Here is a 19,701-nt window from a genome sequence, read left to right as displayed (position 1 = left end):
CTTTTAACTGGCATAATTTCTGCTAAACATTTAACAACAACTGGCAAGTGTTTTTTTTCGGTATTTTAGACTAAAGCCTGGAATACAATACTGGGCTTAGGGAAAAAAAAACTTGGCTAAGTTTCTGAATAGCACAAAACTAATGACAAATTGTAATGCAACAGTGGAAAAACACTAAATCTAATTTTATTTTTCCTCTGGATATAGCTATAATTAGTTCAGTGACACCAAATATTGTACAAGCATTGGCTGCATGAAGTCTGGTAGACTGAGGGATACTGAAGTGACTTGAATCTTATTCTAATCTTGATCAGTTTTACTTGGAGCAGTCTGCCTGATTTATTTTCCTGACCATTGAACTCTGGTTTGGCTGACTTGTACTTTTAGATTGAATTGACTTTTTTTGTGCAAATTTTCAATTTTACAGTTACGTTTTTCTCACAGGCAGCTGTTTTTTCAATCAGCTTCTACTTACATTGGACAGCATCATTTTAAAATATAAATGATTCTATCTCCTTGGGTATCTTTGGTAATAATTTGAGTAATAATTCTGTAATTTGTGACTTGTAAGCAGAATGAGAGATTAGGTCCTATCTTCAAAACACTCATTTTATGCTGCATGTAAAAAGACAAAAAAAGGTTTGTTCCAATGTTGTACCACTTTTGGGAAGGTTTATGGTTCTTTCTGTTTGGAATATCCTAATATTAAATGAGCACAGTAGCCATAGTAGCTTATTCTTATCAAAAAAAAACAAAATCCAAATGCTCAATCTGAAACCAGAATGGAAATTGCTGGAAATATTGAGAGCTGGCTGCATTTTAGAGTGAAAAACACCCAGCAGGCCTGTCAGCTTGTGTCTTTTGAAGATTAAATTTAAAATTTTGAGTAGTCGTATTCAATATGAAACTTTAATTATTTTTCTCTCTACATGTTGCCAATTTGGTGAGTGTTTCTGATCCTTTTTTTTATTTCAGCTATTTCTTATGTCAGTTTCCAGTATTTGTTCAGCAATTTACAGTGAAGTTCTGTGCATTGGACCACTGAGCTTTTGTTTTATTCAGCAGTTTCAATGTAATGGATTTATTGTATCAAACATTTCATAGTGCTATCTGCTTATATTTGCCTATATATAGCAACTTATCTTTAATTGAGTTTATATTAAAAAAAGTCATCCTAACTAAGAATTTAAATTGGGGATTTGTCTAGTAAATCTGCAAGGTTGAAATAGTATAGCTTGTGGAATTGCTGATGTGTTTGTTTTTAATTTTTTACAGGTGGCACTTGCAATTATGGAGGCTTAAGCAAGAAAGGAGTTGTGGGGAGCTTCCCCACCCCCCTCTGGTGGCTGACTTGGATGAATGATATTCAGGAGAGTGTGGATGTTTTGACTGGAAACTTACAAAAATGTTTATTTTCCATAGAAATATTTCAATTAAATTTCTATTTTTGTCTATTTAATTGCAAGAAAGTGCCATATTATAGATCGTATTTTATATCTTAGAGGAACAATCCTCTTAAAACCAGCGCTGCTGTTATGTACTGAACTAATGTAACGAAGGATACAAGATTGCTAGAGTGCAGTGTTTTTATAACACCAGCACAAATCTAGCGCTTTAATGGTACAGCTTCCAGACAATTAAGTTCCATAGTCCTCTTTGGAGTTTACGCCATTTTGAAGACCTGGAAGTGGGCACAAGATGAATTCTGTGATGGCAGACTGCACTCCAAAGTGCCGCTCTCTGCAGCATGCCCTTGACATGATTTCAGTGTTGACTAAGGGAACTGAAAGTCAGAGTAAAGCCTTCCTTTCACTGTATTGCTACAATGCAACTTCCCTGAAAGATGGCTTTGGCAGGACAGTTCTACACATGGCTGCATCTTGTGGCAAAAAATCTGTTTTGGATTGGCTCCTCGAAAAGAAAGGGGCTGACCCTTCAGTGAAAGATAAGGAATCTGGATGGACAGCTCTGCATAGAAGCATCTTCTATGGACATGTTGATTGTTCTGTGTATCTTCTCAAGGTACTGTTTTGTTATATTTGCCCTTGTATTGATAGCCCAGTTAGTCTTGTTGCATTTGGTCTGTATTGGTGCCAATGTTTCTGGATCTTTAAGGAAGAAAAGTTCCTTTACCACTTTTCGTAATTTCTTTTGAAGGAAAAAAATCTCACTGCAGATTCAGGGAATGTAAATTCTCATCTCAGTCTAATGACATTAGTTTGAAAATATTACTTAACAAAATCTAATTTTGGGACAATGGCAAGTTATCCTTTAACACGATAAAGCATTGCAAGGTACCTCACAAAAGCTTTGTTAAACAAAATTTGACACTGTGCCACACAAAGTATTAATCAGCTGATTTAAAAACTTGAGAGAGAGGTATAGTTTTAAAGAATGTTTTGAGGGAAGGGTGTTGGAGAGGTTTAGGGAGAAAATTCCAGAATTTAGGGCTTTTGCAACTGCAAACTCAGGCTACTGATGATATATTAAATTGACAGAAATTTCTGTTAATCCAATGCCTTCTATCAGAAAGAAATTTAATAGCTTGGAGATAATAGAGATGTTGAGGTGTCAATGTAGACCAAAGTGTTATCACCACACATGGAAGCACATCAAGTGTTATGTATTTCTGGACGTTATCGCTGAGGGGTGGCATTGTGCAGTCTTTTGAGAGCCTGCAGTGTCTCCAATTGGAAGAGCGTCACAAGCTTTCAGCAGTGTCTATCGTTGTCAAACCATTATCTATTTTCAGAAAGCACAAAAAGTTTGATTTTTTTTTGTAATGGGCATGCATGGATAGACTGATCCTACAGGGAATAAAAGCATAGAGTAGGTATAAAAGGATCATTTTTATTTTTAGGGATGTAATTGATCAGTGCAGTACTTTTTGATTGCACACAGGATATTGATGTAGGAGCAATGTTTGAAATTTGCTGACATCACCAATTTGGGCAATTTTTAGTTAATCTTTCAAGTCTGCTGGAATACTCCCCACTTGCCTGGATGAGTGCAGCCCCAACAACACTCTAAGCTTGACGCCATCCAGGACAAAGTAGCTTGCTTGATTGGCACTGCTTCTACTCCCTCCACCACCAATGCTCAGTAGTAGCAGTGTGTACAATTTACAAGATGTACTGCAAACATTCACCAAAGATCCTCAGACAGCACCTTCCAAACTCATGACCACTTCCATCTGGAAGGACAAGGGTAGGAGATGTATGGGAACACCAACACCTTTTTAAAGTTCTCCTCAAGCCATTCACCATCCTGACTTGGAAATCTATCATTTTTCCTTTACTGCCACTGGATCAAAATCCTGGAATTTCCTACCTAATGGTATTATGAGTCACCCACAGCAAGTGGATTGCAGCTCACCACCACCTTCTCGAGGACAACTAGGGATGGGCAATAAATGCTGGCCAGTCAGTGATTGATTTTTAAAATCAATCACAGAAGTAATGTATTGGTATAAGTCAATATCTAAGTTGGCACATTATGTACCAAGTTGGACTTGCCATTTGTGTATCTTTTTAAAAAAAACAGAATGAATTGAGAATCCTAACACGTGGGTTTATGACTGAAGAAATGTTTTAAAATTAGGGATTTCTGTAGGACTTTGCGTTGGCTTGAAAAACATGCACAAAGTTTTGTGGCAAAGTATTGCTTTCACTAGCAATCACAAAGAGATATATCCTTAGGTTTGTCATTGCAAAATCAATAGGAGGCTAGACGAATTGTTTGCAGATGCATATCAATTGCAGCATTGTTTTATGGCAAATGGTTGTAGGAGCTAGATTGAAAGTCATTTAAAATATCGAATTGGCATTTACAAAGGGCGAATGCAAAAGGATATGGGGAAAGAGCAGGATGATGTGATTAACCCAATTGAAACAAATTCTGGCTGTAAGACCCCTTTCCATGATCTAGTTGCTATAGTTATAACCAGGTTTAAAGTTACATTTTAGTGCTCTCAAAAAAAAATGAATGTAATTTCTAGAAGTTTATTGACTTTTTTTCTGATTTTAGTTTCATTGTATGTTAAAATTAACTCTATTGTCTCTTCCTTTTTTAAATATGCAATATTAATGGGCTCTGCTTCTACTTTTTGTTTGCAGCATGGAAGTAGTCTTCATATACAAGATAAAGAAGGGTTATCTACACTTGACTTGGCCATGAAAGATAGACCGTCACATGTGGTTTATAGAAAGACTGGTATAATTCTCTCTTTCTCAATCTGTGGGTGTAGTAACTTAAACATAGAATATTGTTTTAACTGTTGTAAAATCCTTTCAAAATCTCTTCAGTATCAGTTAAGTAATATGACTGAGTTCTAAAAGTCCATTTAACTATATATCTGAGTAATGTGAATTAGAAATCATCAGTATATATTTTCTAATCCACTTGTTCAGAGATGCTATTATGCACTCCTAGAGCATGTGGGATTTGAACCTGGAGCTTCTGGTCCAATGGTAGGGACAATACTACTGTCACAAGAGTCTTTGAAATTTTCAGTGCATGCAATACTAGCTGTCTGCACCTGCCAATGGAATCAGCAGTTAATTACCTTTTTTGAAAATAAGCTTGTACTTTTTATGCCATCAATATAGCAAACTCGAGGCTAGTGTAAAAATGCAACTTGATATTCTTTGCCAACAATTTACAGTCTAAAGGTCATGATTTGCTGTGTGACGAGTTTCGTTGAAAGCCGAGCAAAGACTGGGGCGATGCTGATGCGTGAGATGGTTTCTTGGAGGGAGGAAATAGAGGATCAGGTGACCTGCAGTTGGCATTAGTCACTGCTGTTAACAGGCCATCTGCTTTTCCTCTTGGCTAGTTATGACATTTTAGAAAGATTGACTAAACATTCTAAAAGCACCATAAAGAAATTTATTAAAGACGTGTATAATTTGCTAACTCTGTTTGTTTAGAGTTCTAGTGTTGCAAAAACTAATTTGCAATGTCAGATTTTTTGGTTATTTTTAATAAAGTTTGCGGTAAGTGGCATTTTCTGTAATAAATACTTTAACTGTGTGGCTCAGCAATGTTACACTTAAGTGGTCTAATTGCTTTTGAATGTTTGACATGTATATTCAAATTTATTTTCCAGATCCCACTGAAGTCTATACCTGGGGTAACAACACTAATTTTACCCTTGGCCATGGAAGCCAACAAAGCAAGCATCATCCAGAGCTTGTGGACTACTTCTCTAGGTCAGGGATCTACATCAAGGAGGTATAAAAACTTTACTATGATCAGAAATCTTGTTTCAAAATCTCTCTATGCCAAATAAGAGTCCTCAGCAGATATTTAACAGGTTTTTTAAAAAATTAAATTGTGGTTGTGTCTATCTGACTGTGCGCTTGGTAGCGCTTTTGCCTCTCAATCAGGCAGTTATGTTAAGCTTCAGCTTCAGGACTGTTTTTCTTATTCATTCACGGAATGAGTGCATCATTGGTTGGGTGAGCATTTATAGCCAGGGGGCAGTTGAGAGTTAACCACGATGCTGTGGGTCTGGAGTCACATGTAGGCCAGACCAGATAAGGACAGCAGTTTCCTTCTCTGAGGACATTAGTGAACCAGATGGGTTTGTCCAAAAATTGACAACTGATTCTCTGGTTATCATAGACTCTTAATTACAGGTACTTATTGAATTCAAATTCCACCATTTGCCTTGACTGGATTCGAACCTGGGTCCCCAGAATGTTATCTGGGTCTTTGGATCAAGAGTCCAGCAATAATACCAATAGGCTATCACCTCCACTTGAGCAAATAACATAGGTGAATGCCTCAGGCTGTTTACCCAAATATAATCTTTTGGATAAAATGTTCAGACAGCCCGACCTGACTCTTTGGACAGATGTTAAGGTACCCAAAGCACTACTTGAAGAATAAGGAGATCTCCTGCTGGTCACTCTAAATTTCTTTTGTTAACCGCAAAATCATTGATCATATTTTGCTGTTTGCAGGCTATTTTGCACCGAGTGGCTGCTGTATTTGTTCAGAAAGCAGCAGTAATTAAATTCAAAGTAACTCGGAACAATCTGAGAAAGAGGTGCTGTGTAGAACCAATTGTTTCTTTCAAACAGCTTTTATGTTCGACTCAATCTGCAGAATCTCTTTCCGGTGCTGCATTTTAGGAATGAGATATTTTAACTATTGAAGAAATTGCACAACCATTGTTTCACTATTCTCGTTATAGTACAAATCAGAATAAATGTCCTGTGAGCTGCAAGATTAAAATATCTTCTTTTCTCTTTCAGTGAATACAAGTATTTATAACTTTACTTGCATCAGTGGTCAATACATTGTGTTGACTTTGCATGAAGTGATACATAAGCTGTGGTATTTTTATTATAATTGATGGTTAGAAATAGTTTGGCAAAGAAGTAACTCAGACTAGTTAATCTTAATTGATGTGGAATGTACTTTACTATTTATGGAATGTAGGCAATCTAAAGTAATGCTGCTGACTGGGATAAAAGGATAAAAGTTAGCATGCACCATAATGTCTAAGTCTTGTTATCAGTCAGACCAGAGCATTATGGTGAAGTGGGTGGGGAAGGAGTTTATGCAATTTTTAAAAAAAAAAGTAAAATCAATAAAGCAGCATGTGTTTTGAACAGCATAAGCTGCTGTCCATTTACTTCAGCATTATTATTGTTTTGTTCAGTTATAGGTTGAGATGTTGTCCAGACCCATTTGGCCTTGAAGACGATGATGCATTACCTTGAACTGCCATTGTCTGTGTGGTGTAGGTATTTCCACACACTATTAAGGACTAAGTCCCATGATTTTTGATCCAGTGATAATGAAGGAATGGTGATAACTTCCCCTCCAATTCTCACCATCAGGTATATAACTATAACACCATTCCTTCAGTGTTGATAGGGGGAGATTCTGAATGGATCAATTCAGTGACATGGAAACACTATGACTTAGGTTCATCCCCAACTCTTGCACAAGTCGTAGTGTTTCCATGTCACTGAATTGATGCAAATCCACTCTGAATCTCTGTCTAGCAACATCCATAAATCCTGGAACCCTTGTTCCTAACAGCGCAGGGAATGAGATTACCCTTCCCCCTCTGTAGATTACAGCAGTTTAAGAAGGTGGCTCACCACCATTTTTGCAAGGACAATTCGGGATGTTCAGTAAATTCTGGCCTAATCAGTGTCATCCATATCTGTTGATTGAATCTGGGAAAAGAAACTTCATTTTGCTGGCCATATAAATACACTCAAAGTTCAGGACGAAACAGCACATTTGGCACCCTATTTACTACCTTAAGCACTCAATTCTTCCAACATTGCTGCATAATGCAGTGTGTGCCATATATGCAATGCACTGGTGCAACTTACCAAGGCTCTTTAAATGGAACCTTCGAAGTCTATGCCAAAACTACTAGGGAGGTGCAGGGCAGCAGGTGCATAGGAACATCACTACATGCGCATTCTCCTTTTAAAGATCTACACCGTTCTGACTTGGAACACTGTTGCTGTTCCTTCACTTCCCATGGGTGAAGATCCTGGCAGTCCCTTCCTAATAGCACTGAGTACCTTCATTACATGGACTATAGTGGTTCAAAAAAGGCAGCTAACCACCACCACCTTCTGGTCGATTTGATATAAGCAATAAATTTGGCCAAGATTGATGCGTTTGCAGCCTGTAAACAAAAAAAATCATGTTGAGGGTATTTATATTTGGAAAAGCAATAATTAAGTTAAATCTGATCAAGCCAGTCAACATCATCCTCACAATTCTCTATTCTACCCAGCTTAATATCATCAGCATATTTTAGATATTTTTCCCTCAATACCATCTTTCTTTTAATATAAAGGGCTGACAATTCACCAGAGCCTGATTTAATGTGCATCCCAGAGTATTAAAGGAAGTGGTCCTGGAAAGATTAGGTGTATTAGTGGTCATCTTCCAGACTTGAACAGAGTCTGGACACATGGGTTAGAAAGTAGCAAATATATTCCCAGTATTTTTTTTTTAAAAAGAGGTAGCGAAAAGTGATTTGCATACCAGTTCGCCTACATCAGCAGTAGTGGCCAGTGTAAGAATATTTTAGAGGGTGGTAGGTGCCTGGAATGAGCTGCCGGGGAGATGGTAGAAGCAGATATGATAGCAACTTTTAAGAGTCATTTAAACAAACCTGAACAGGCAGAGAACTGAGGGATACAGACCATCTAAAACAGATGGGATTAGTTTAAAATGGCATTGTGATGCAGACATGGTGGGCTGAAGGCCTGTTCTATATTCTGTTGTATTGTTTTTACGTTTGGAAACCGAAATTGCTTTTTAATATTACTTTCCGAGACTGAAATCTTTACAGCTCACAGCTTAAGGTTACCGGATAGATCATTTGGGACTCTGATGAGGAAACCATTCCTTCACCCAGCGAGGGTGAACCTGTGGAAATTTGTCACAGAAAGCAGTGAAGCCAAAATATTGAATGTTTTCAAGGAGGTGTTAGATCTAGTTCTTGGTTCTAAAAGGATCCAAAGTCAGGGGGAGAAAGCAGGAAGAGGGTACTGAGTTGGCTGATCAACCATGATCCTATTGAATAGTGGAGCAGAATCCGAGTCAAATGGTCTTTTCCTGTTTTCTATGTTTACAAATGTAAGGTAACTATTACTAAAGTTTAGAATTGGGAGCAATGAGTAAAGTAGTCAGCCTGTATTTAAATAAAGTGCTTGACTTTTTTATTTTTTAGGTTCTGCTTTGCAAATTTCATTCAGTTTTCCTTTCACAAAAAGGTCATGTGTATACCTGTGGCCACGGCCAAGGAGGTCGACTTGGGCATGGCGATGAGCAAACGTACCTTGTAGGTAGAAATTCTGTTATTTTTTATTCTTCATGCATGCTTGCTTGCCTTTTTTTTTAAGGAGAGTAAATAAGAGATTATGAAAAATCATGGAACAATATTATCTCATGGTTCACTGAGGTTTTCCTTTGCACTCTGGTCCCTGGTGACTGTCCAGGAAACAAACTCATTTGTCTGTGGGCCGCAGTGAACATCTTCCTTTTTGCTGCAGCAAGGCTTGACCTTCTCACAAGTAGAGTGTCAAGCTTGGGATGTTGCTGACAAAGTCATGTTTTTTTTAAACCTTCGTGAGCTGAAGAAAATTCAATTCCTCTCTGATCAAGGAAGAAGTGACTGGTAGAATGCATTATTACCTACTTTCTAACTTTCTGGCCTTTCTATTCTGGCAAGCCAAAATACCATAAAGATCTCAGTCTGCAAACCCAACTGCAGGGCGCAAATGCAGCACTGACTTCCCTTCATCACCCTGGACTTAAATTCCTGCTCTGAAAGAGAATGAAATGCTGGGAGGAGTGATGAGACAGCATTTTTACTCACCTGTAAATAGCCCTACTCTTTAGCATAGAAAAATCTACTTTTTAAAAAAAAAGAGGCAAAGCCGGCAGTGTTTTTAACTTGAAAAATGGCAGAACCATCAATGTGTTCTCTGGAACAGTGAATAGGCAGATTCTGACTTTTGCATAGGTGAACCTGCTGGAAGTTCTGCTTTTGCACCATCAATTACATTTTTCAAAAATAACTTTTCTATCGCGAACCAAAACCTTGGCCAGTACACCCAGGAGACAACATTTGCATGTCTCAAGTTTGTCACTTATAGTTTTTACTGGCATTGGGAGCTCCTGACAGTATTGCCCACAGGATCAATAGAACACTTGAGCCTGTCCACCACCAAAAGAATTCCTGGAAATCCTGGTAGGATCATCAATCATGGTAGATTGCAGGAGGTGAGTAAGAGGACATTTGTTTAAAAAATTGAGATGTGAAGGAATTCTATCTGAGGATAGTAAAATTCTGGAAATCTTTAACCTGGAGAGGCTATAATCAAAGTATTTAAAGAGGAGGTACATATTTTTTTTTTGAAATGTTAACGAGTTGAGGGTAATGCTATCACAAAGTAATGCTATCACAAAAGAGCAGTTTATGCCTAGGATATCTCAACCATGGTCTTATAGAATGGTGGGGGAAGCTCAAAGACTAATGTCCTACTCCTAACTGTATTTCTTATGTTCTTGAGAGCTCTGTCAAGGCCCTTCAGGATCTCGTATGTTCCAATCAAAGCATCTGTTGCTCTTATCTTCAATGTTTACAAGCTGACCCTGTCCAGCCTTCCCTCATAAGACAATCTGCCAATTCCAAGTATTAGTTTAGTAAACTGTCTTTTGAACTGTTTCCAACACATTTACATCATTCTTAAAAATGGTTTAAGCAATTGGATCTCTTGTCTGTTCATTTAAATCATTCATACAAATTGTGAAGAGTTGTGATCACATCACTGATTCTGAGACAACTATATCACCTTGCCAACCAGAAAATGACCACTTTGGATCTAATTTTTTTTTCTCTCTAGCTAATCAATAGAATATCCATGGGGAAGATGAGGACTACAGATGCTAGAGAGTCAGTCGAAAAGTATGGTGTTGGGAAAGTACAGCAGGTCAGCCAGCATCAAGGGAGCGGGAGAGTCAACATTGCTGAATAAGGGCTTATACCTGAAATGTCGACTGTCCTGCTTCTCTGATGCTACCTGACCTGCTGTGCTTTTCCAGTGCCACAATTTTCGACTCCATGTTTAGGGAGATATAACCAATGAGCTTTTATTTTCTGCCATAACCTTTCATGTGGCACCTTTTATTAACTGGAATGAAACACCACCACCTGTTCCAAAGCTGTGTTGTAAAGGCAGTTATTTTTACTCCTCCTTGACTAATCAGATATATTGATGCCCAGGAAATCTAGCCAGCAGTTTTTTAAAATAAAAAAATGTCAATGGAAGAACATAACCTCCACAAAATATTGTAATGTTGACTTAAATCCTCAGACTGGGTTGGTCATTTTAATTGATTACCCTGCAACCACCTCCTCCCCTCCTCCTCCTCCTCCTCCTCCTCTTTTCTCCCCCCCCCCCCCCCAAAAAAAAACACCTGCTCACATCACAACTTCTAAATCCCACAGTGGGAATTCCAGGATTAAGTTACTCATTATTCTTTACTGCCTCCTGACCTGAAGGCTTGACTTTGCCTTAAGACTTTGAATAATATTTTATAAAAATTTTCTGGGATGAGTTAAAAGCAATGATTTTCATATTTGCCCACAAATGTTCACAAGCTTATAATGAACAATTCTTTTGAGTCTTTGGAATGGAAATCCAATGAGTTTGAGCTATTGATAGAAAGTGTGTGTGCGTCTTGCCAATTTTCTCTCCTGAGGGCGCTACTTTCTCTTGGAATGGAATGTAGGGGTGACATTCCCATTTCTTAGCTAACACTCTTGTTCTGATTACTGTTCTCTGCTTGTCAGTATGTGACAACGTGGTCAGATGTTAGCATCCCAACAATCTCTCTGGCTCTTGATTAGGGGAGGAAATTCTGGCATTAATTTCTTTTTGAAATTTTGAACCAACAGATTGTCTGGTTAAATCCTTCTGTGGTATCTCAAAGAAAATACAATATAGGAACCACCTTCTGCTCTCCAAGCCTGCACCGACACATTTTGTCCTTCCAAACTAAGACTGCCTTTTACTTACAGGATTGCTATCCCTCTATTCCCTTTCTATTCATACATTCATCCAGGTGACTCTTGAATGCTGCTATTGTCTGCTTCCACCACCAGCTCTGGCAGTGTGTTCCAGAATCTTGTGTAAAAAATGTCCCTTGCACATTCTTTTTTTAAAATTTCTGTTCACTGCATAATTTCCACCTGTATGTGACCTTCGAAAATACATCACCTCGTATTTGTCTAGATTAAACTCAATCCATCATTCTTCTGCACGTGCCTCCAACTGATCTATACTCTGTGGTATCCTCTGACAGTCGTCCTCAACTCCCAATCTTTGTCTTGTTCGCAAACTTACTAATTAGACCAGACACGATTTATGTAGATTACAAACAGCAGAGGTTCCAACACTGATCACCACTAGTCGCAACCCTCTTCTGAAAGCATCCTTCTACTGCTACCCTGAGTCCTATGACTGAGTCAGTTCTTTATCCATCCTGCCAGCTCACACCTGATATCATTTGACTTCACGTTTTTGTACCAGTCTGTCATGAGGGACCTTGTCAATGGATTTACTGAAGTCCATGTAACATCAACTACTTTTCCCTCCTCAATCATCTTTGTCACCTCCTCAAAAACTCTAACTAAAGTTAGTGAGGCTTGACCTCCCCTGCAACACAATCATGTTAATTTCAAAGCAAATTCAAACAGTACATGGCTTTTTCTTTCCTTTAAAATTTCCAAAATTGAAATTTGCAAAATGCTTAGATGATGTTCCCCTTGTTGAGAAATCTAGAATTAAGGAACATAATTTAAAACTGATGGAGAATACCATTTTAGGTCTGAAATGTGGAGAAATATTTTTACTTAGAGGGTTGTAAACATTTGGAACTCTTGATTAGATAAATTTTGAGATGCCATGAAAAAGACAATGTAGCCCACCATTACCTCCTGGCAAGATATTGCTGGGCAAGTTGTGTAAAGATTTCAAATGAGACATTTTGATTGTACGGTACATTTACTGTATAAGGTTTTTACTGTCTTATTTAGGTTCCTCGACTGGTGGAAAGTTTAGCAAGCCATCGTTGTTCTCAGGTGGCAGCTGCAAAGGACCATACAGTTGTTTTGACAGAAGATGGATCTGTTTATGCTTTTGGACTGAACACTTATTATCAGTTGGGCATTGTACCTCCACCAGTCAACAGTAGTATACCAAGGCAGGTACGTATGGGCAATTGTTTTTGTTTTTTGGGGATGCCTGCCTAACAGTGGGCCATTGATGTTCTTTAAAAGAGTCAGTTTATTTAAACCATTTAATGCAAACTTGAAATTTTTAGGGTCATTATCCGCAATGTTTTCAAAATAAAATGAATATAAAATAACAATTTTTACTATGAGCATCTTTCTCAAGAGTTGAGGCTGAACAAAATTATGGAAAAATTTCAAATTCTTAGAGTCAAAGAGGTGTACAGCATGGAAACAGACCTTCGGTCCAACCCGTCCATGCTTTCCAGATAACCCAACTCAAACTAGTCCCAACTGCCAGCACCCACCCATATCCTTCCAAACCCTTCCTTTCATATACCCATCCAAATACCTCTTAAATGTTGCAATTGTATCAGCCTCCACCACTTCCTCTGGCAGCTCATTCCATGCAAGTACCATCCTCTACGTGAAAAAGTTGCCCCTTAGGTCTCTCTTTTTTTTTAATCTTTCCCCCCTCACCCTAAACCTATGCCCTCTAATTCTGGACTTCCTGACCCCAGGGAAAAGACTTTGCTTATTTACCCTATCCATGATCCTCATAATTTTGTAAACCTCTATAAGATCACCCCTCAGCTTCCGATGCTCCAGGGAAAACAGCCCCAGCCTGTTCAGCCTCTCCCTACAGCTCACATTCTTCAACCCTGGCAACATCCTTGTAAATCTTTTCTGCACCCTTTCAAGTTTCACAACATCTTTCTGATAGGAAGGAAACCAGAATTGCATGCAATATTCCAACAGTGGCCTAACCAATGTCCTGTACAGCCACAACATGACCTCCCAACTCCTGTACTCAATATTCTGACCAATAAAGGAAAACATACCAAATGCCTTGTTCACTATCCTATCAACCTGTGACTCCACTTTCAAAGAGCTATGAACCTGCACTGCAAGGTCTTTGTTCAGCAACACTCCCTAGAACCTTACCATGAAGTGTATAAGTCCTGCTAAGATTTGCTTTCCCACAGTGCAGCACATCGCATTTATCTGAATTAAACTCCATCTGCCACTTCTCAACCTGTTGGCCCATCTGGTCCAGATCCTGTTGTAATATGAGCTAACCCTCTTCGCTGTCCACTACACCTCCAATTTTGGTGTCATCTGCAAACTTACTAACTGTACTACTTAATGCTCGCATCCAAATCATTTATGTAAATTACAAAAAGTAGAGGACCCAGCACCGATCCTTGTGGCACTCCACTGGTCACAGGCCTCCAGTCTGAAAAACAACCCTTTACCACACCCTGTCTTCTACCTTTGAGCCAGTTCTGTATCCAAATGGCTAGTTCTCCCTGTATTCCATGAGATTTAACCTTGCCAATCAGTCTCCCATGGGGACCCTTGTCAAATGCCTTGAAGTCCATATAGATCACATCTACTGCTCTGCCCTCATCAAGCTTCTTCATGGAGTATGAACTTCTGACTGTTTTGTTTAGGTTCTACTGTATGTCATGGGATTTTGTGATTTTATATTTTTGGAAATTTCAAAAGCCTTTTAGCCTGATACTTTTTTAAGAGGTACAAATGAACGTAAGATGTCGGAATCGAAGTTTGGCATTCAACCCATTGTGATTGTGGCTGATCTGATAATCCTCACTCCACTTTCTCGCCTTTTCATCAAAAACTGTAGATTAAAAATCTGTATCTCATCCTTGAATGTATTTTTTTTATAAAAAAACTCTACCCTTTTGAGAGAAGAAATTCCTCACCTCTCTTTAAATGTCTGATCCCTCTTGTTCTGAGATTATCTCCTCTGGTCCTATAATCTCTCATAAGAGGAGCCGTTATTGAAAGGTTTAGGAGGACTAGCAGGCAAGTAGGAATAATTGGGCAGCTCTTTTTGAGTAAAAGCAAAATAATGCAGATGATGGTAATCTCTCCAACCCTTTATTTGAATGGAATTGGCATGGAATGGGCTTTTTCTTTCTCTAAGTTTCTAAGATTTTATTTTGATTCTTGCAAGAGTCAAAGAGGAAATTTTATAGCTGTTAAAGTTGAACAATTTTCTGTCACTTCATTAAATGCTGAAGGTTCAACTGGAAATACCTAGTGTCTTACTGAGCATCGTATTTTAATTGTAAGATTAAATAATCTTAAATTGCAATTCTAATTTGTAGATCCAAAGAAATTTGATTAAATTTTGTTACGGGATTAAGTGCTTTAATTTAAAATCTTGCTTTTGAAAGCTAGTCCTGAAAATATGTTTTCAGATCCACTCAACTCGATGTTTTATGAAACTTGTAACTTTTTCAAAACTTACAGATAGAGCAAAATTTTGTGTGCTTTTATGGAGGGTTTAGAATTACAGAAATTGCAATCTTGATTTTGTATTCCGCTCAATTGTATATGCTTTTGGTAACATTGCACCACTGGTATTTGAGTACCAGTACAATTCCCATTACAGTAAGGATTTTTGCAAAACTATATATGGAAACTGCTGGTTTGAAATAAATACATAAGGGAATGTTTTGTGCTTTTACTTTCATGTTTGTGAATCTATACATCTCTTTAACCATTTGCGAAGGTACAGTCCAAAACCCTTAAAGGAAGAACTGTGATTGGAGTTGCTGTGGGCAGGTTTCACACTGTTCTGTGGACAAGGGAAGCGGTATATACCATGGGTCTGAATGGTGGCCAACTTGGTAAGATCTATAAGTTGTTTACGTAATGCTTGCAACGGTGAATTAGCTATGTTAGCTCTGCATGTGTATAATGCTGTGACATTATACACGAACTACTGTATTTAAAGTTTTTTCACTTTTGATTTTCTTTCACTTTCTTTTAAAATAAAGTACTGCCAGCATCTTTTATAACTTGAGTTAAATCCAGGATAAACCCATTATGTTTGGGTCAGTTTTAGAAGTGAACAATGTAACGTTTTAGCTTTGAATACTGTTTGTCTTTGCATCTTTATGATACCGCAATCGTTTAGTGTATGATTTAATTGAGTTTACTTGAGAGTCTTGCAGCTGTTGGAGGAAGGCGAATGTATGGATAGGATTTAGACCTTTGACAGGTGAAAAGACATTGTGCTGCACTACTATCTTTTATGTTTCTCATCTGTGGCCTTTTTAGCACTTTATGAATATTATGTATGGAGGTATAATTTTGGACTTCTCAGTGACAACTTTTTTAGTATTATTTAGTAACTTGTGTTGTGATTAAAAAGTATTTTAAAGTGATGTACTATATTTGCAAATTCTTTCTTTAAATTAATAATACTTGTAGCTGCTTGCAATGCATGGCTATTTGGTTTTGCCCTTCACAATTTTTTGGGATGTCAACATTTGATTATTATGCTGCTACATAAGTAAATCATGTTGTCCAGCATGCCAATATTTTCCATTTATCTGAATTATTTATTAAGGTTACTTAATGGATCCTAATGGGGAACGATGTGTGCTTGCACCTCGGCAAGTATCAGCTTTGCATCATAAGGACATAGTGATCTCTCTCGTAGCTGCAAGTGATGGGGCCACTGTGTGTGTTACGGAAAAGGGAGATGTTTATCTGTTAACAGGCTATCAATGCAAGAAAATTGCTTCCAGGTATGTATTTTCCTTCACTTAAAGTTTGGGGCTCTTTCCAAGAATTGCAGTTGAGTATCTATACACCTGAATTTGTAAGACATAGTTTCTGATGGCATCTCTGTTGCCAATGCACAGAGTGAAAAATTAAGCTTGGACATTTAGTACCTGGTGATATTCTGAACTTAAAATGTTTTATTCAAAGCTCCCACAAGGGCTGGCACACTTGTTCAGGGGCTTGCATTTTATGAATGGCTGCTGTGATCTTGTTGATTCCTGAGACGAGTGATTTGTCTTAAGAGGAAAGAAGATTGAGTAGATTGGGCCTAAAAGAGTAAGAATAAATCTTCCTGAAACTTGGAGGATTCAGTGGTGGCATGACGGGGTTGATGAGAAGATAATCAAGAATTTGACTTTTTCTGCCTTTAAACTATTCAAAGACTTTGCTTCCACCATTTTTGTTGTTTTGAAGAAGAGCTCCAAAGAGAAGCAACTACTTGAGAAAAAAAATTCTCATCTCCTGTCTTAAATGACTAACCCCATATTTTTAATTTGGTGGCTCAGTGGTTAGCACTGCTGCCTCACTGCGCCAAGGACCCGCATTCGATTCTGGCCTCTGGCGACTGTGTGGAGTTTGCAAAATGTCCTCCGTGTCTGCGTGGGTTTCCTCACAGTTTAGGTGAATTGGCCAAGCTAAATTGCCCAGAGTGTTAACTGCATTAGTCAGGGGTAAATGCAGGGAATCTAATCTAACCAGTTACCCCTAGTTCAACATTCTCTTATCAGGAGAGACATTCTTACCACATACATCCTGTCAGACCCTGATGGTTCTTGACATGTTTTAATCAAGGTACCTATTGCACTTCTCAACTTGAGTCGATATAAGCATAGCTTGTCTGACTTTTCCTCATAGGACAACTTGCACATTCTAGGTATTTGTCTACTAAATCTGCTCTGAACTATTTCCAGTGCATTTCCATTCATTCTTAAATAAGTCAACCAATAGTACTAATAGTACAGTACTAATGTTAATAGTACAATATTCCAGATATGGTCTCACCAGTGCTCATAATTGAACTATAAACGTCTTACTTACAATTTCCCTTGCAATAAATAAAATTTTATTGGCTTCCTAATTATATGCTATATTTGCATACTAACCTTTTGCAAGCATCTGGGGACACCTGGATTCTGTGCATCTAATTTGTTTATAATTATTGTGACTCATGAGAAAAAGTTTAAGTAATTTTAGTTTATATTGTTTAGAGAGAAAATGAGTCCCTTAAGTGTGCAAAATCTCAAGTGGGCTGGAGAATAAGTCCAGAATATGATTAAAATAAACAAGTTAGCCGAGAAGTAGTTTAACTAAGTTAGTGAGGAAAACAAATTCAAAGCCGACATTATGGTTATTCCAGACATTTCTCACTCATTCAGGAGTGCACATGCAATCTCGAAGCATGTTGAAAGTCTCTGGTAGAGTTTTGGAATCTAATGCCTTCTAATGTTCTTTGTCATATCCTGGATGTTCTTTGTTATTGCTAACTTTTTTTGTATGTATGATGATTTATCTTTCCAGGAGGTGCTGAATTTAATTATTTTCTTGGGTATGCAGGCAGTTAAACTTGAAGAAAATTCTTGTTACTGGTGGACACCTGGATCATAAAGTTGATCCTCAAGTACTTAACGAAGGAGGAGGTGAAAACGTTTGCATACTTGGTCTTGATGAATCTGGCACAGTAAGTGAAGGCGTGCATTTTCCTTCTCCCTCTGTCTCAATACTATGCATCCTACGTGCACTAGGGATCAGCAGTGCAGAGATTTAATGTGGTATTTGAAGCTGCGTGGTGTGGTGTTGCGAAGTGGAGTTAGTTGCACCATTAGGTACAGTATTGGGAAAATGTGTTTTTCACTCCGGTAGCTGCATCTAAAGATGACATAAGCTGTTACCATGAATAATGTGCTTCTGTTCGTTCTTTTCAGCTGCAGGAAGTGTCTTCTGGTGGGCTAGAAGACGAGCAGGGATGGGAAGGAATGTCCTTCAGGGAACAAAAAAACCTTTGCCTCATTATTCAGCTTTATATCCTTTCTTTTAAAAATAAGTTGATAGCAACCTCACAGCTGAAAGAATTTATTTATTGCCAAATGTTTATAATATCAATAATAAACAAGATAATGTTTTTCCTTGTGCAGGTATAGCTGATCTTTTGTAAAAGCCAACTGCAATACTAATTCATTTCAGGGAAGAAAGTCTTGCCTATTTGGATCCATATGTAATGTTTGCAGCAAGTGTTTTAAGTTCCCAACAGTTTCAGCTCAGAACCTGAGCTGGAGGCTGAACTACAAGTGCTGCAACTTCAGGGATGGTGTTGGTTTACTGGATTCTTTCATATCTGGAAACCGTCACACCTTTTGAAGATGGTGACATCTGATTTGGTCAGCGTTCGGGGACAGGAAAGTGTAATTGCGAATGTGGGGGCTAGGATAACACAGAAGGCAGGTGTCTTTCTTTTGCAATTGTCCAACAATTTTGAAATGTTTTCATCTTGTTTGGATGAGATTGTGCACAGTTGGATTCTATTTCTACCCATATTCCTATATGGCTCAGAAACCTGCCAACATGCAACAAGTTGCAGAAGAAACAAGAATACTTAAAATTCCACATACAGACTAAGACAAATGAGGGATATTTGAAATGGTGAGAGAAAGAGAGAATGCTCAGATGAGCTAATTGACAGTGGCACTGCATACAGGCAGCTATTCAGGTGTGGTGACGAAGGAGTAATGCATGGGACAGTATGGAGAGGGCACTTGACAAAGACTGTGTCCAGATGGCTATGTTGCCAGCTGGTATCAAGATTCAGTACACCATCAGAGTTGGAGAGAACTTGCAATGCATTGGGAAGGATCTAGCCTTTGTGGTCTGTATCGGTACCAACTGTGTAGGCAACTCCAGAGGAGGTTCTATATCATTGGGATGAGAAGCTAGGTGTCAGGTAAACAACCCGAACCTCAAAAGGTGGTAACCTCGAGGATATTACCTAAGGCATATGCATTAGGCTTGGGGCAAATCAGATTGGAGAGATGAATCTGAGGCTCAAAGATTGGTGTGGAATAGTGAATTCTGGTTTGTGGCATTCTGAGAAAAGTGGGGACTGTACTGACTGGATGGCCTCAGCCTGAATGTGCTGGGACTGTTCTTGTTGACTGCATGAATAGGGAAGCACAGAGAATTTTAAATTAATTAGTAGGGGGTGAGAGATCAAATTTGTAAGGGGTCGTAAATTAGTAGAATCAGAACCAAAGAGAATTATATTAATATAAAGAATAGCAACCAGTCTGTGACCTGTCGCTACAGTTGCCGTGGATGAA

General features: G+C 38.3%; 1 protein-coding gene across 1 annotated transcript in view; it reads left to right on the top strand.

The window, feature by feature from the left end:
* ibtk (inhibitor of Bruton agammaglobulinemia tyrosine kinase) overlaps positions 1 to 19,701 on the top strand; it is a 115,034-nt gene that overhangs the window by 22,667 nt on the left and 72,666 nt on the right. The window contains exons 2-9 of the mRNA XM_060849741.1: positions 1,276 to 2,022; positions 4,116 to 4,212; positions 5,108 to 5,232; positions 8,720 to 8,830; positions 12,593 to 12,763; positions 15,330 to 15,447; positions 16,173 to 16,353; positions 17,945 to 18,068. Coding sequence (XP_060705724.1) covers positions 1,699 to 2,022; positions 4,116 to 4,212; positions 5,108 to 5,232; positions 8,720 to 8,830; positions 12,593 to 12,763; positions 15,330 to 15,447; positions 16,173 to 16,353; positions 17,945 to 18,068 — 1,251 coding nt within the window. The 5' untranslated portion in view covers positions 1,276 to 1,698. The remainder of the gene's footprint in view (positions 1 to 1,275; positions 2,023 to 4,115; positions 4,213 to 5,107; positions 5,233 to 8,719; positions 8,831 to 12,592; positions 12,764 to 15,329; positions 15,448 to 16,172; positions 16,354 to 17,944; positions 18,069 to 19,701) is intronic.

Source organism: Hemiscyllium ocellatum, chromosome 3, assembly GCF_020745735.1.
Source record: "Hemiscyllium ocellatum isolate sHemOce1 chromosome 3, sHemOce1.pat.X.cur, whole genome shotgun sequence".
Taxonomy (NCBI): domain Eukaryota; kingdom Metazoa; phylum Chordata; class Chondrichthyes; order Orectolobiformes; family Hemiscylliidae; genus Hemiscyllium; species Hemiscyllium ocellatum.
This window is presented reverse-complemented; position numbering and strand designations above follow the sequence as displayed.